A 13,671-nucleotide genomic window follows, 5' to 3' on the forward strand; every position below is an offset into this window, starting at 1 on the left:
GAAAACAATTGAAGATTCAGCGATGAATAGGATGCAAACTAAAAATGGATTTTTCTTGAGATATTGGATTATCGGAAAACTTTCGTACCAGTGATCAAAGTGAGAATAGCCGTCCCCAAAGATGATAAGATTGTGGATTGTAGCTCCAACATTTGGTCACTATAAAAATTGTTTTGATCGAAGACAAGTGCTTCAAATTCTGGATATTTCGATGTAATGTTTCTCCAGGTTAACAGCAGTGAAGTTCTGACATTCCAGTCTGATATTTTGAATGCAGTTGTGAATACAAACTTTTCGACTTTTGTTCCTCCCTGAAACAATTGTGTTTTGTATATTATCTCAACTCAGAAAAGTATGTTACCGTTGAATTTTTGTCTGGAGTATCCCAAACCAAATCTGTCTCCCAGTGATTATTAAAAGAAACTTTCAGGAACGATTGAAGTGTTTGATAAAATCTGAAAATACACAATTATCAAAGTATTTAACTATTGGAAATTTACTTTGCATCCTCTTGGAAGAAAAATTGGCGATAATTGTTGAATTCAGTTAACCAAAAATTCGTGGAATTGGGACCCATAGAGTATGGAGTTGATTCTAACTCACCTACCATTTGCAACATTCGCTCCACCTAAATATTTTTTGATTTTTTAAATTAAATTAAATTTTTTGAAAAACTACAGACCTGTTCTGGATTCTTACTGAAATCTGGCGCTTTGTTCACATAAATTCTACCAATAAGTCCTTCCGCCCAGATTTTTTTCTCGGCCAGATGAAGATATGGAATCAGAGGAGAGTCATCCACAACAAGACGAGATGGAGTTAAATTCGGAATCAATTGAGCACATCCATAGAACGAAACGGCAATGTAAACGACATAGGAGATGAGCTGAAATATTTTTGGTGTCATGAAAGATTTTGGAAATTCGGAAAACTCACCATTACAATTCTAACGGATGGACGGCAGATAAATGGAGCGAAAATGTTCTCGAAGAAGTATCTTGTTGGAGATATCGCTTTTTCACTCTTTCCTTTCTCAATTTCAGCTCTGTCACATCGTTTCCAAACAAAAACACAATGGTATCCAGCTGCTTCTCGCTTGGCACCCATCGCCATGACAGCAGCAAAGAAAGTTAATTGGTAGAACCAATCAAACATAATTGCAACACAAATGAATTTACAGAAAATTGCAATTGCTGGAGTTGTAGAATAAGTTCCGATTCCGAAAGACAAAACTGATGTGATGGAAGTTACAGTGATTGCACTTCCAGCTTCTGCCAGAGCCAAAGCCATGCGTTTCTCAGGAGAATACGTCTTCTTGGTGTCTTGCCAGGCACCCAACATAACATAAACATCGTCGACTCCAATAGCGAGTGCAATGAATGGCATTACAGTGACCTGATTGATAAATGGGACACCCAATGCAAAAAGGAGGCCTCCAGCAGAGACAATCGCCATTGAGGATACAAGAATACCGATCATGGCTTCGATTGGTTTTGATGTTACCCAGTTATCAGTCATACTGGAAATTCTGATTTTTTAAAAATTCAAATGAAGGAAAAATTACCAAGATGCAACAGTGAAACAGAGGAGGAGGAGTACGGTCAGCGAAATGAATGGCATAGTGTAAGTGGCATTTTTCTGCATTTCGTCCTGAATCAAACTGAAGTTAAGAGTCAAACTTCAGATATAATTGGAAGCACCTTCAAAATCGATAAACTAAACATTGATGTATCAAATGTATCTTGATTTTCCAGAACAGCTGTCAACGACTGCTCAAAGATTTTTGACATTTCTTCGGAGGTATGCTGAAAATACCAATTTTATGATTATCAGAAATCGAAATTTGCCTCATTATAAGCTGGAATTTGATACACAAAATGAACCATATCGATATACTGAATGCCCAGTGGTCCTCCAGTTTTTACTCCGTAGAAATGAGTAGGTAGGAAAAATTTGTTATCAAAAAACTTCATAGTCGGGTACTCGATTTGAATTCGTGGATCTTTCCTGAGCTGAAAAACATTTGTCTCACAATCAGTTTTTTTTTCAAAAAATCTAGAATACCTTTTCACTCCAAAATGTGTCCAGGAAGATTGTTGCGATGGTGTTACTCAATTCACAGTGTTTCATCCTTGAGCATACTTCTTTTCCGAAATTGATCTGAAAATTTGAAATTCTGAAAGGACCACAAATTAAAAAAAAAACACTTACAACTTTGCCGTCCACTTGAATATCCATTTTTTCGAGAACATATTTGTTCAATTGAATCAGCTTCTGAGCCAGATCCTTTTTGAGAAGGTTCTTGTCTTCAGATTTTGTTTGAATTGTGATGGATACGAAAGAGCTGAAAAATTCCCGATGAATGTTTTTTCTTAATCATTCTTTCACTCACTTATTCTTGGAATCTCCACTGAAATCTTTATGAACTTGGTACTCGACGCGTGAAAGTGAATGTTCGGGAGAGTACAAGAATCGCAAATCATCCTAAATTCGAATTACGGGAACACTTGAAGGTGTCTACAACAATAAAACTCACTTCTATCCGCATATTTAGGATTCCAAATGAGAAGATGATGGTGAGAATAAGAGGTCCCAAGGTGAAAAGTCGTGGTCTCCGACATATGATCAGCCCGTATCGATAAAAACAATTGGCTAGAAAATCTTGGAATATTCCAAGGGGATTCCGAAGAATTCCCATTTTGAGAGACCTAAAATTTTCCGTATGTGAGCGTAACGAAATGAAGAAAGGATCTAGATGAGGAAAAAGAAAAATCTGAAAAAAAATAGTGTGGATGGGTCTAGTTCAAAACTAGCGCAAAACTTTTTGTGGACTGTGAAAAGCAAATAGTGAGGATACGATAGGAGACGCGGGAAAAGATTGGAAGGGGGTCTCTTCTGACCTTGTTTCTACGAAAAGAAATGGAGGCGTCAGACACACGAATCTCCCGGATGACACCAAGAGACAGGCGCGAAGTTGAGAGACATCCGACGATGGTAATTGGCGTTCGGAAGAACGAAAACGAAAGATGCGCGCATCCTGACACGATGGGAACTGACTGATCGAGGGGCAATGCAGATGTTGGAGGAAGAGACGATGGCGGTGTAGCGGGAAACAGAGAAAGGGTCGTAACGGAGAAGATTGTAGCGAAGGCAATCAGCTTTTGCCAAAAAAAAGTGAGTCATTGATAGCTTGTAGGATAAACGGAGAAAGATAAAAACGCGCGGAAATGACATGCATGTAGATTGTGTTCTTGTCGCTTTATTCCAACTGTTTGGGGTAAGAAGATGATGAAAAAATGCCAATACGAAGACATAATTCTAGTGTATATTTAAAATTAAAAGTTGCCCAGAGTTTCTTCGAAACATCAAAAGAGTTTGGCCAAACTTGACTCTCACTTTATCAAATTAAGCCCGCATTTTTTTTGATCCTTGCTCCAAGAAACGAGGAAATATGTCAGACTGGACTTCTTTTTTCCGATTATATAATTTAGGTACCTAAGTTGTCATATTGACTGGCGTCTTGAGACAAAACAGCTTGCCAGTAATAATTATTTAGGCATCTGATATTTAGTCTAGTTTTTCATCTTTTTTTTTTTTCTTTTTTTTTTCGATCCCGTTCAATGGAAAAAGAAATCTTCCTTGGAATTTTCACTCTTATTGTGAGTTTTTCTTAATTTGGATACAATATAAAAGGTTTTTTTTCAGAGTGGGCTATTCGGTTGCTTCACCAACTGGTCGGTTGTTTTCTTTTCGAGTAGCGTTCCAACTCTTCGGAGCTCTTTTGGAATACTCTCGGCACATGGTGCATTTGCAACGGCAATTTATTGTACTATTGCAGTTGTATGGATAACTCCCATGATGCTTCTGTATGTTGTTTTTGACATTATAAATATTGAATTTACGAGTTTCAGAGAAGTCGACTGGTTATATAAAAAATCCCACCACGCAGGTTTTGTTTTATATCTTTGCTATGATCTTGCAACTGAAACTCATCTTCTCATATGTTTGAATCGTTTCTGTGCAGTATGGTTTCCTCATAAATATCCAATTATATTCAATAACTCTTATACTTATACTATGCTTGTGTTTTTGTGGATTGTATGTCTTCTCATTTGTGTGACAGTTTTTCCTCTTTGTGAGTTTCTCAAAAAAAAATCATAAAAACAAACACTCCATTTTTTCAGCCGGCTGTCAAATGTATTACGAGAGGTCTATATTTACTCTGATATACACTCTCACTCCAGAATGTCAGTATCTGACTTTTATCGCGGATTTTCAGTTGCACATGGTCGTAGTTGTCATTATGATTGTATTTAATTTAATCACATTCTACCAATTTAGACGTCAAAACAGAGCGGTAAGTATGAAAACACGTAGAGCCTGTCTTGAGCTAAGACTCTTGCCCAGTAGAAATATAAATCGAAAATCTTATTAAATTTGCAAAATGCATGTTTCGAGTAAACATTGATTTATAAGGTGACTCAAGGGAGGAAAAAAAGAACCTATGGAGGTTTGAGAGTGTATTTGCACTTGGCTTGTTACTTCTGGTCTAAAATCGAAGGGTTTCGGCTTTTGGACAGATATTCGTCAGATTCTGGTCGGAACTTGCCAAAAAACGGCTACCTAGCGGACCAAGGTTAGATTTTGATCATAGTTGAAAATTCTGAGTTTGTCGGCTTTAGTAGCGACCTGATCAGAAAACTGACTAACATCGGAAATAGCCGGCGACACCTGAGTCATCTCTATTTTGGGAAATCTCAAATTTGCGATTGACATGCCTTGAAAAGTAGAATTCGAAGTCATTTACACAGTCATTTGGTGGAAGTTCTATTGAAAAAACCTTTGCGAAATTACAGGTTTCCATTACCTTGAATCATGCGTCATCTCAACGGAAAGCAAAGTCCGAAAAGAACTTTCTGATGCAAACTTTTATACAAGAAAGTGCATATGCAACTGCTCTATTGTCGTACTTTTTGCTAGTAACAATTATCGAAAATGAGTTGCTCCGATTCATAATCATACTTCTTCCTTGGTATTTTGTGCATGCATTTGAAGGGATGGTTACGATTCTTTGTAATCCTGAATTGAAGAAAATATGTTTCAAGAAGTGGTTTTTTTGGTTAGCTGAATTTTCAGATGGTCTAAAAAAATCAATCTTTTTCAGCTGTAACACATCCGATGATGTACCGACAAGAACTGTGGAAGCATGGAGGTCAACTACATCCCGTGTTTCGAAATTTTAAATTGGTTGTTTTTTATTTCAGATGTAATAATGGAAAAGAACCAACAAAAGTTAGCATCAATGGAAAAACAAATTTACTGGTTCTCATCTGATTTTCTGGTTTTTTTTCTGTGTATTTTTTCTACTTTGTAGTTGTTGTTAGTCCCAAATGTTTCTGTAACATAAAAAAAATAAATATTCAATGTGTTTCCAAATAGACTCTTGGTGAAAATTCAATAGAGCTATAAAGGCGTGGTGGCTTAGAATCGAACGTTTCATATAAAACATGGCAGAACGTTTTCTCAGGAGTCGAATCATGAGGAATCATCTATCCGAAATCTAAAGTTTTATATGGAGACTCATTCTGAAATCCAACTAGTCGGAGTGGCTTGGAGTCCCTTTCCAACAAGTGGCTGGTGCGGCTGCGGCGCGATTTTATATACTTTCATTGGTTCGTCGCTCCGCCCCTCACTTTTTTCTCAAGAGGTCACCTCAACCTATATTTTGGTTTCAAAATTTTAAAAAATTATGCGGACTGAAAAACAAGGAAAAAAGGAGATCAAACTGCATTCACTTCATATAAGAATCACATTGGATGTTGAAGGCCATGCTGAAATATTTACATTGTTTTAAAGAGGTTTTTTTGGATCTCTACGTGCCTTTTCTTGGCTTTAAAACTGATCTCATTTCTTGATTGGACGCCAAGATGACAGATCTGAAACAGAAAAAAATTGATAAATGGTTATGCTGTCAATTTTCCCCACTGTCTTGGGACACTGACAACTTGAAAACGATATAACCCAGAGTTCCCCGATTTTCCCCATAAAATCCCTCTGGATTATCCGTTTCACTCGGGTCATATTCATTCCCCTTATTATCACACTCCGTTCACTAATCACAATCCATTGTTTCGTTCATTAACATAAATATAATTTGAATAAGCGCCGACATGAGCGGCGCATCCCGCGCACGCACACACACGAATTGTTCGTATCAGAGAGACGGGTATTGTCGCACCCCCTACGGGGTTGCAACCTGGATATATTTGTTGCACATTAGCTCTTGTGTGATAGAGCTTACAGACTCACTCTTGCCAAGCTCTACAGTCACTCAATGCACCAAGGAAGCGCCCTAGAGTCAACGAGTTGCAACTCGTGATTTTTTCGTGCAATGTTTGAAAGTTTGATCCTCAGCAACATAATTCAGCAGCGATTTTTTTCTAAAATCTCAAGTTTACTGGGGCGCGATTTCTGACCCATTGGCTTGAACCCAAGTGGGGAAGGAATTCGTCGGAAATGGTTAGTTTTGAATTAGTTAAAATAGTAATGAATGGCTATTCGAGGGAAATGGGAACAACAACAACAATTCTTCTTCGGAAATTCAGCGTTTCTTCTAAAATTCGTCGACCAAGATGCAAAGGAGATTTCAAACAGAAAATAAAAACAGAGCTGAGATGTTTTGAACCAGGATCCTGTCCACAAGAAACTGAATAGCTATCAATAGGGCGAAATATGCTAGTTACTCTATTTTTAAAACTTATCATAGTAAGAACGTTAGATTAATGTCATTACTATATAAGACTTTTGTGCGACCGTATTTGGAATATGGAACGGTGGTAGCCAGCCCTTCTAAAAAACTGCTCATTGACAATATAGAGAAAGTGCAAAGCTCCTTCACTAGAAAATTGAGGAATAGAATAGTGGGTGGAAACTTAACGAGAATTGATAAGGATTACAAAACATCTCAAGACAGATTGACCGAATTCAGCCTAGAATCACTACAATCTAGACGGGAAAAGCTTGATCTGAAATTCTTCAACAAACTCATTCTAGGTAAAATTAATATAAATCATTTATCATATTTCAAAATTAGATCGACAAAAACGCGCAGCCGCCGCACCTACCAATGGAAAACTCCAAAGTCTAAACTTAAACAAAACTTCTTCACACATAGGGTTCTTAGTAAAATGATGAGCTCTACAAAACGGATCTAAAAGCCTGCTGCTGTCAGAAGTTCAGAAAAAGATTTGTTATTATCCACTATTATTCATGTCTAGGTTAAGAAATATCAATTTTATGTCACCATGTCCCTTTTTGTCTATTTATTCTCTTTTTCATTCTTTTTTCTTTTTATTCTTCCACGTATTTTTTACGTAATAAATACAAATACAAATACAAATACAATATAGTTTCAAAGTGGGGGTTATCTTCTCTTCGCCTCCGAAGATTATTAAGGAGTGCTCGTGGATTATGTCCTTCATTTCAAACGCCTAATTTTCTTTAGGAAAATGCTACCAATCGTCTCATGTCGTCTGATTCATTTTGACATGATTATCAATGCCAGCTAGCTTTCATAACGTGTGGGGGTAGTGTTAACATGGCAAGAATCGCAGGAATGCAATTGTCACCAACAAATTTGGACCAGAAGTTCCAGTTCAAGAAGACAGAGCACATCCCAAACCTCATCAAGTCCATTGTTTATTTTTGTTATAGTTTTTGGTGTTGAATAATTTTATCCGATTTGCTCAAACCTGCCGTTTTTTTTGGGGTCAAGATCTATTTTTACCAAAATTTCAACTGTAACTTCTTTCTATTTTTCTTCTAAACGATCAGTCACCAATCATGACACGTCAACTTCTTCGTAAATCAATTTTCGCTGAAACTGAATTTCAGTGGAAAAGCTTATAATTGAATGAAAATATTCAAATGCAGTTGTCTCACAGGTGTGAGTTCCCATTCCATTCGAATTTTCATCCATTGTTATTGTTTTGGCGAATTCAAAACCAAAAAATTCGATTAATTCTTTGCCTTGTTTTCATTCATTCTTCACCCCCCCCCCCCTTCCTGGTTTTTTACGCCTATACCTAGAGATTGCAATCTAGAGACTTCTTTATTAATTATCTCGACTCAAAATGCAACGAAAAATGATAGTGGCTCTTATCACTTTTCTAGTAAGTAAAACAAATCGTGCTCATTAACAATATGGAAATTCATTTTCAGGTTACTGTATTCGGTACTGTATCCAATGCTCTTGTTTTCATTGCTGCTCGTAGAATGAATTCGATGAACAGTTCATTTGGAATTATAACCAAAAACCAAGCGATTTGTAACTTCTTGATGTCCTTAATTTTTTTAGTTTACATTTTTCCATTACAAATAAGGCTTGTACTGGTATTTAGAATGAAAAAAATATATTGGTTTCAGTGCTACGAATCTGTTGGTTTATTACTCCCATTTCATTGGAATGTTTGCAATGACTGTATACGAAATCTCAAATCTCTCTCATTTTCTGATAGCAGTGAATCGATTCTGTGCAGTGTTTCTTCCTTATTATTACGAAAAATTATTTACTGTGTTTAGTACAAAAATATTGAGAAACGTTATTTGGGTGGCATCTGCTATTTGGTGTATGGTTTTATATGAATTGGTCGGATGTAAATTCTCCTACGATGTTGCGTCTTGGTCCCTTGCATTTCTGGCAACTGATATGTGTACACAACTGACTTGGTATTCTGATTTCACTTTCAATACATCATTTGTAGTTCTGACTCTTATTACCAACTTGCTGACTGCTTTCAAAGCTGGAAGAAATAGCAGAATTTTGATGAATGCAGCAGGAATCAAGATGTCAAAACGACAGAAACAACGGGAACTGAATTTTGTAAAGCAGTCATTCCTCCAAGGATTGAGTGTCTTCAGTGGACAAGTCACTTATTATCTAATTGCTCCTTTACTGTCGAATCCAGTTCTAATTTTTATTATTGGGTCATTGTGGGCATTCATGCATTCTATCGAAGGGTGAGAAGTAAGCTTTCCACCTCGGGCAGTCCTCCCGAAAACGCCCGTCACCCGACAGGATAACAGGCCGCCCTACACCCGCCCTATACGCTCGGTTTCGTGATCCAACAAAATTATGTCACGCTGATTAAACGCGGGCCACACTTTTTGAAATCTTTTTGACGCAAAACATTAAATGAAATTAAATTCGGTTGTTTCAAAATATAGGGCGTCGGGCGGGCGCCACATCCGGGCGGGTGGGGCGGGTGAAATACGTTCGAGGTGGAAAGCTTAGTGAGAAGACATTTTTATAATTTATCAACATGTTTTATGATTCAGAGGTATTATTTTAGCATCCAATCAAGAAATGAGATCAGTTTTCATGCCTAGGAAAGGCAAGTTGAAATTCGAACACCGGTTTAAAAACAATCTGAATCTTTCAGCATTGAATTCAACAACTGTTTTCATTTCGAGCGTATCATTGGGTTAAACAATTTGTTTCAATGAATTAACTTTTTTCTCAAATAAACTGTTAAACTTGTGATGATTTTTGTTTTTGTGATTTTGATGTCGGGAAATAAAAATATGATTTTGGTTCATGTTTTGAAATAAGTTATGGGGTTCTAATGTAAATGATATTTTAGTATATAAAATCAAAACCCCTCCGATGAACTTCGAAATGAGCTCCATTTAGAAGTTGTGATCATGCTTGGCCTCGGCTGTCGGCGCCAATACTTGGCCAGACCTCCCACAAGTCTAGCACAAGTCTTCGAGCACATTATTCTATGTATTAGCTAAGACTTGTGTGTGGCGTTGTGTGTTTTCATTCAAACCTGTTGTTCTGTTGTGATTGTATTCAAAATTAGAATATACTACAACATTTTATTAGAACACTACACAAAACGAATAATGAAAAAAAAATTAATTAAAATCACAAAAAATTTACACCTTTTCGTTTCCTTTTCTTTGAAATCCGTTGAAATTCATCGACAATGACAGTGTAATCGCATCTAGTCGAGTCATCTCATTTTCTCAATTTTTGCATTGTATTTTGAAGTATCCTTTAGACGAGAACATTACGATCCAATTTCTTGCATCTGAAATACAAACGATAATTTTAAAAATTCTCAGTCTTTGAACTAATACCATCACTTCCTTTTCGAAAAATTTTCACAGTTCTGGTTTCGACATTACGGACTTTCGGATAACAAGCATCTACATAATGTGCAGTGCAAATAAATTCTACTTTACATAGTTAGAGTTGTCTTCAAATCCTAAAAAACGTTACTCCTGTGAGTTCCAAACATTGTTTTTTACTGAAATCGTGTTCATTTTCCACTGCGACACTCTGCACAATTTTGAAGAAACTATGAATCGTTTTCATAGCGTTTTCAAACTCCTTGAAAAATGTGTGATACCTTCAAAAAGAGATTCTTTGTCGGCTGAAACAGCAGTTTTGATGCAGAATTTCTTGGTGGAATTTTGACTTTTTTCATTTTCCGTCTCCTCTTTTTTCGTGAATCGAAATTCTGTATATTCAAGTGTTCGAATTCTGTAATATTGAACTCTTCAAACCTAAATATCTCTTCATAATAACTCACGATATGCTCACGATGTGCTCACGACTCGCAGATTTATCCTTTTTCGGTTTTGCTTTTTTGAGTTGAAGTTGAATGTTCTGTCATGTTGAAAGTTATACCATTCGAAACTTCAAAATTTCTTATACCAAAAACATTGAAATACCTTCTTAAAAATTCAAACCTTTATGAAAATAGTAGAAAATTAGGTGAAACCAGCAAAAAAATTGAAAATCAAATGATCAGTCCGAAGGTAAAAAATCAATAATCAGAATTTGGCCAAGACTTGTAGCTTTCCGACTATGGCCCAAGACTTGTGGAAGCCACCACAACGGCTCATGGAGACGCATACTTTGGCCAAGACTTGTGGGAGGCTTGGCCAACACTTGTAAAATCATGAGCTTTGGCCAAGTATTGGCACCCGCAGCCGAGGCTTTCTGAGAAAATGTTCAGTTTTGTTTCCCGATCTATCCAAACACAGTAGTGACGCCGTGACGTAGACAAGAGGAAGTTGCAAACGATTTTTCTTGACTGGCTCTCAGAAAATTCCAATATTGTATTGAAATTTTCTCACATTTGTTATTCTAGTTTCTTTTTTCTACGATTTCGAAAACCAGAAAATTGGCTAACTCGTTTTGCAAATCTGACAAGCCAAAGCTGCACATAGTTTGGTTTTTTCTCCAGGAAGCAGGGAAAAATAGCTATTCAGGATTTTGAAGTTTCCTTAGTCGGAGTGCTGATTTCATAGACTAGAAGAGCAGTTACAGTAAAACTTCGAAAGTTTGTTCAAAACATTTAAAGATACCACATTTTTATTTTCAAACATCATAGTCACAAACACAATATTATAACAAATTTAAAAGTTTCTTCATTCAAAAAACTTGACCCATTGATGTGCTTGAAATGAAAACAGAAGATGAAGTAGATGCTGAAAATTCTAGATTGTTGTTAAACGTTCTTTGAATCTTGACTTGCCTTTTCTAGGCTTGAGAGCTGATCTCATTTCTTGATTAGATGCCAAGATGATAGCTCTGGCACAGAAAAAAAATTGATAAATTATTATTTTAGATCCTCACCCTTCAATGGAATGCATGAATACATACATTGTCCCAAAACAAAAAATCAGAACTGGATTCGACAGTATCGGAGCAATCAGATAATAAGTGACTTGACCACTAAAGACACTCAATCCTTGGAGGAACGATTGTTTTATGAAATTCAGTTCCCTTTGTTTCTGTTGTTTTGACTTCTTAATTATTGCTGCAGTAACCAGCATTCTGCTATTTCTTCCAGCCTTGAAAGCAGTCAGCAAGTTGGTAATAAGAGTTAGAACTACCAAGGAAGTATTGAACGTAAAATCAGTATACCAAGTCAGTTGTGTACACATTTCAGTTGCCAGAAATACAAGAGACCAAGACTCCACGTCATAGGAAAATTTACATCCAATCAACTCATAAAAAACCATACACCAAATAGCAGATGTCACCCAAATTAAATTTCTCAATATTTTTGTTTTAAAAATAGTGAAAATATTATCATAATGAAAAGGGAGAAACACTGCACAGAAACGATTTGATGCTATCAGAAAATGAGATAAATTCGAGATTTCGTATATAGTCCCTACGATCAGTCCAATGAAACGAGAGTAAGTGACCATCAGTTTTATATCACTGAAAATTTTTTCTCAGCTCATTTTGAGTAGCACAAACCTTATTTGTAACGGAAAAATGTATACTAAAAAAATTAAGGACATCAAGAAGTTACAAATCGCTTGGTTTTTGGTAATAATTCCAAAAGAACTGTTCATCGAATTCATTCTACGAGCAGCAAGGAAAACGAGAGCATTGGATACAGTACCGAATACAGTAACCTGAAAATGAATTTCCATATTGTTAATGAGCACGATTTGTTTTACTTACTAGAAAAGTGATAAGAGCCACTATCATTTTTCGTTGCATTTTGAGTCGAGATAATTAATAAAGAAGTCTCTAGATTGAAATCTCCAGATGCTGGCGTAAAACTAATCAGGGAGGTAAATGAAAAAAGAAAACAAGGAAATGAGTTGATCGAAAACGGTTGGTTTCAAAAAATAATGAAGAAAATTCGAGTGAAATGGAGACAACAACTGTGAGACGATGTAAAATTCAATGTAAAACACTCAAGTTTATAAGACTGAGAAGGTAAAACATACACAGATGTTTGCACAGAAAGCTCCAGGGGTTGTCAACCAAGTTCAGAACATATTTTTTTGAAAACTTAAAGGTGGGGGGACAGGAGATTTTACGGGGGATTTTTGGGGCCAGATTATGCATTCTACCGTCACAGTGTACAACGCTTAATGTCACTCTGCGTACAGCTGTCGCCCTCGCCTTTTGGTATGCAATCGGGCAGCGACTTTCTCTTTGCACGCGTAGCTCAGTCGGTAGCGGCGCCGCACCTTCAATACTTGTCTCGACAAGTTCAACTCCTTGAGGAGCATATTTAAACGGGATTTCGACAACATTATTTTTCTCATGTCCCCCACCTTTAAATAGACATTGAAAACTTAAATAGGAAACTTTTAGAAAGGTAACTTAAACTTTTTCCAGCAATTCCTGAAACTTTTTTTCAGCAATTCCGTCGGTAATTCCTGAGATTTGTAAGTGTTTTCCCAGCCACGAATGTATCTTTACAGCAAGATTTTGTCAAATACATCCTAGATTTGATTCGCAATTCTTCTAATTCTCAGTTAAAACTAACAGCTGCTAGATCCTTTTTTGAAACCCAAAGTTCGTCATTTTCAACTAACAAGGGAACGACAACACCTCGTCAGTTTGAATTTTGGTGCATTCTGAGGATATATACTGGATTGGCGATTGATATTTATTGATTAATTACCTAGCACCCGCTCCCAAGTTTTTCTTGAAAGAAATGAATCGTTGTTGAATTTTCACAGAGGATTTTGCGAGTGTGAAATACAGATTTTTCGAAATTTGTCGAAATTCAAAAATTCGAAAGAAATCTAGGAAAACTGAAAGAACTGAGAATTTGAAAGGCGTAGCTTTTTTTTTTGATCTACGAAAAAGTGCGGCAAAAATGTAATATTTCAGACTTTCGA

The 13,671-nt window shown here is 36.5% G+C and overlaps 4 protein-coding genes across 4 annotated transcripts in view; 2 read left to right on the forward strand and 2 right to left on the reverse strand.

Annotated features, from left to right (window-relative positions):
* Positions 1-2,698, reverse strand: part of CBG19208 — a gene marked incomplete at both ends in the record, with an annotated part of 5,893 nt that extends 3,195 nt beyond the window's left edge. Inside the window, 13 exons of the mRNA XM_045237958.1 lie at positions 1-38; positions 89-311; positions 362-455; positions 501-628; positions 683-886; positions 937-1,519; positions 1,565-1,650; positions 1,701-1,805; positions 1,848-2,012; positions 2,065-2,160; positions 2,212-2,344; positions 2,393-2,484; positions 2,537-2,698. The exon at positions 1-38 is cut by the window's left edge and continues 1,055 nt beyond it. Coding sequence (XP_045096714.1) covers positions 1-38; positions 89-311; positions 362-455; positions 501-628; positions 683-886; positions 937-1,519; positions 1,565-1,650; positions 1,701-1,805; positions 1,848-2,012; positions 2,065-2,160; positions 2,212-2,344; positions 2,393-2,484; positions 2,537-2,698 — 2,109 coding nt within the window. The remainder of the gene's footprint in view (positions 39-88; positions 312-361; positions 456-500; positions 629-682; positions 887-936; positions 1,520-1,564; positions 1,651-1,700; positions 1,806-1,847; positions 2,013-2,064; positions 2,161-2,211; positions 2,345-2,392; positions 2,485-2,536) is intronic.
* Positions 2,699-3,620: 922 nt separating this feature from the next.
* CBG19209 lies at positions 3,621-5,243 on the forward strand (the record flags this gene model as incomplete). Its single annotated transcript, XM_002637444.1, has 6 exons — positions 3,621-3,659; positions 3,706-3,866; positions 3,912-4,135; positions 4,185-4,357; positions 4,857-5,119; positions 5,165-5,243. The coding sequence occupies 6 exons, from the start codon at positions 3,621-3,623 to the stop codon at positions 5,241-5,243; spliced, it is 939 nt and encodes a 312-aa protein (XP_002637490.1).
* A 2,889-nt stretch (positions 5,244-8,132) lies between these two features.
* Positions 8,133-9,487, forward strand: CBG19211 (the record flags this gene model as incomplete). Its single annotated transcript, XM_045237959.1, has 5 exons — positions 8,133-8,171; positions 8,221-8,381; positions 8,425-9,018; positions 9,337-9,392; positions 9,441-9,487. 5 exons carry the CDS (start codon positions 8,133-8,135, stop codon positions 9,485-9,487), a joined length of 897 nt encoding a protein of 298 aa, XP_045096715.1.
* Positions 9,488-11,511: 2,024 nt separating this feature from the next.
* CBG19212 lies at positions 11,512-12,532 on the reverse strand (the record flags this gene model as incomplete). Its single annotated transcript, XM_002637446.2, has 4 exons — positions 11,512-11,605; positions 11,651-12,244; positions 12,284-12,444; positions 12,494-12,532. 4 exons carry the CDS (start codon positions 12,530-12,532, stop codon positions 11,512-11,514), a joined length of 888 nt encoding a protein of 295 aa, XP_002637492.2.
* Positions 12,533-13,671: the final 1,139 nt, after the last annotated feature.

The sequence above is a fragment of the Caenorhabditis briggsae genome (genome assembly GCF_000004555.2).
Source record: "Caenorhabditis briggsae complete genome, chrV, whole genome shotgun sequence".
Taxonomy (NCBI): Eukaryota; Metazoa; Nematoda; class Chromadorea; order Rhabditida; family Rhabditidae; genus Caenorhabditis; species Caenorhabditis briggsae.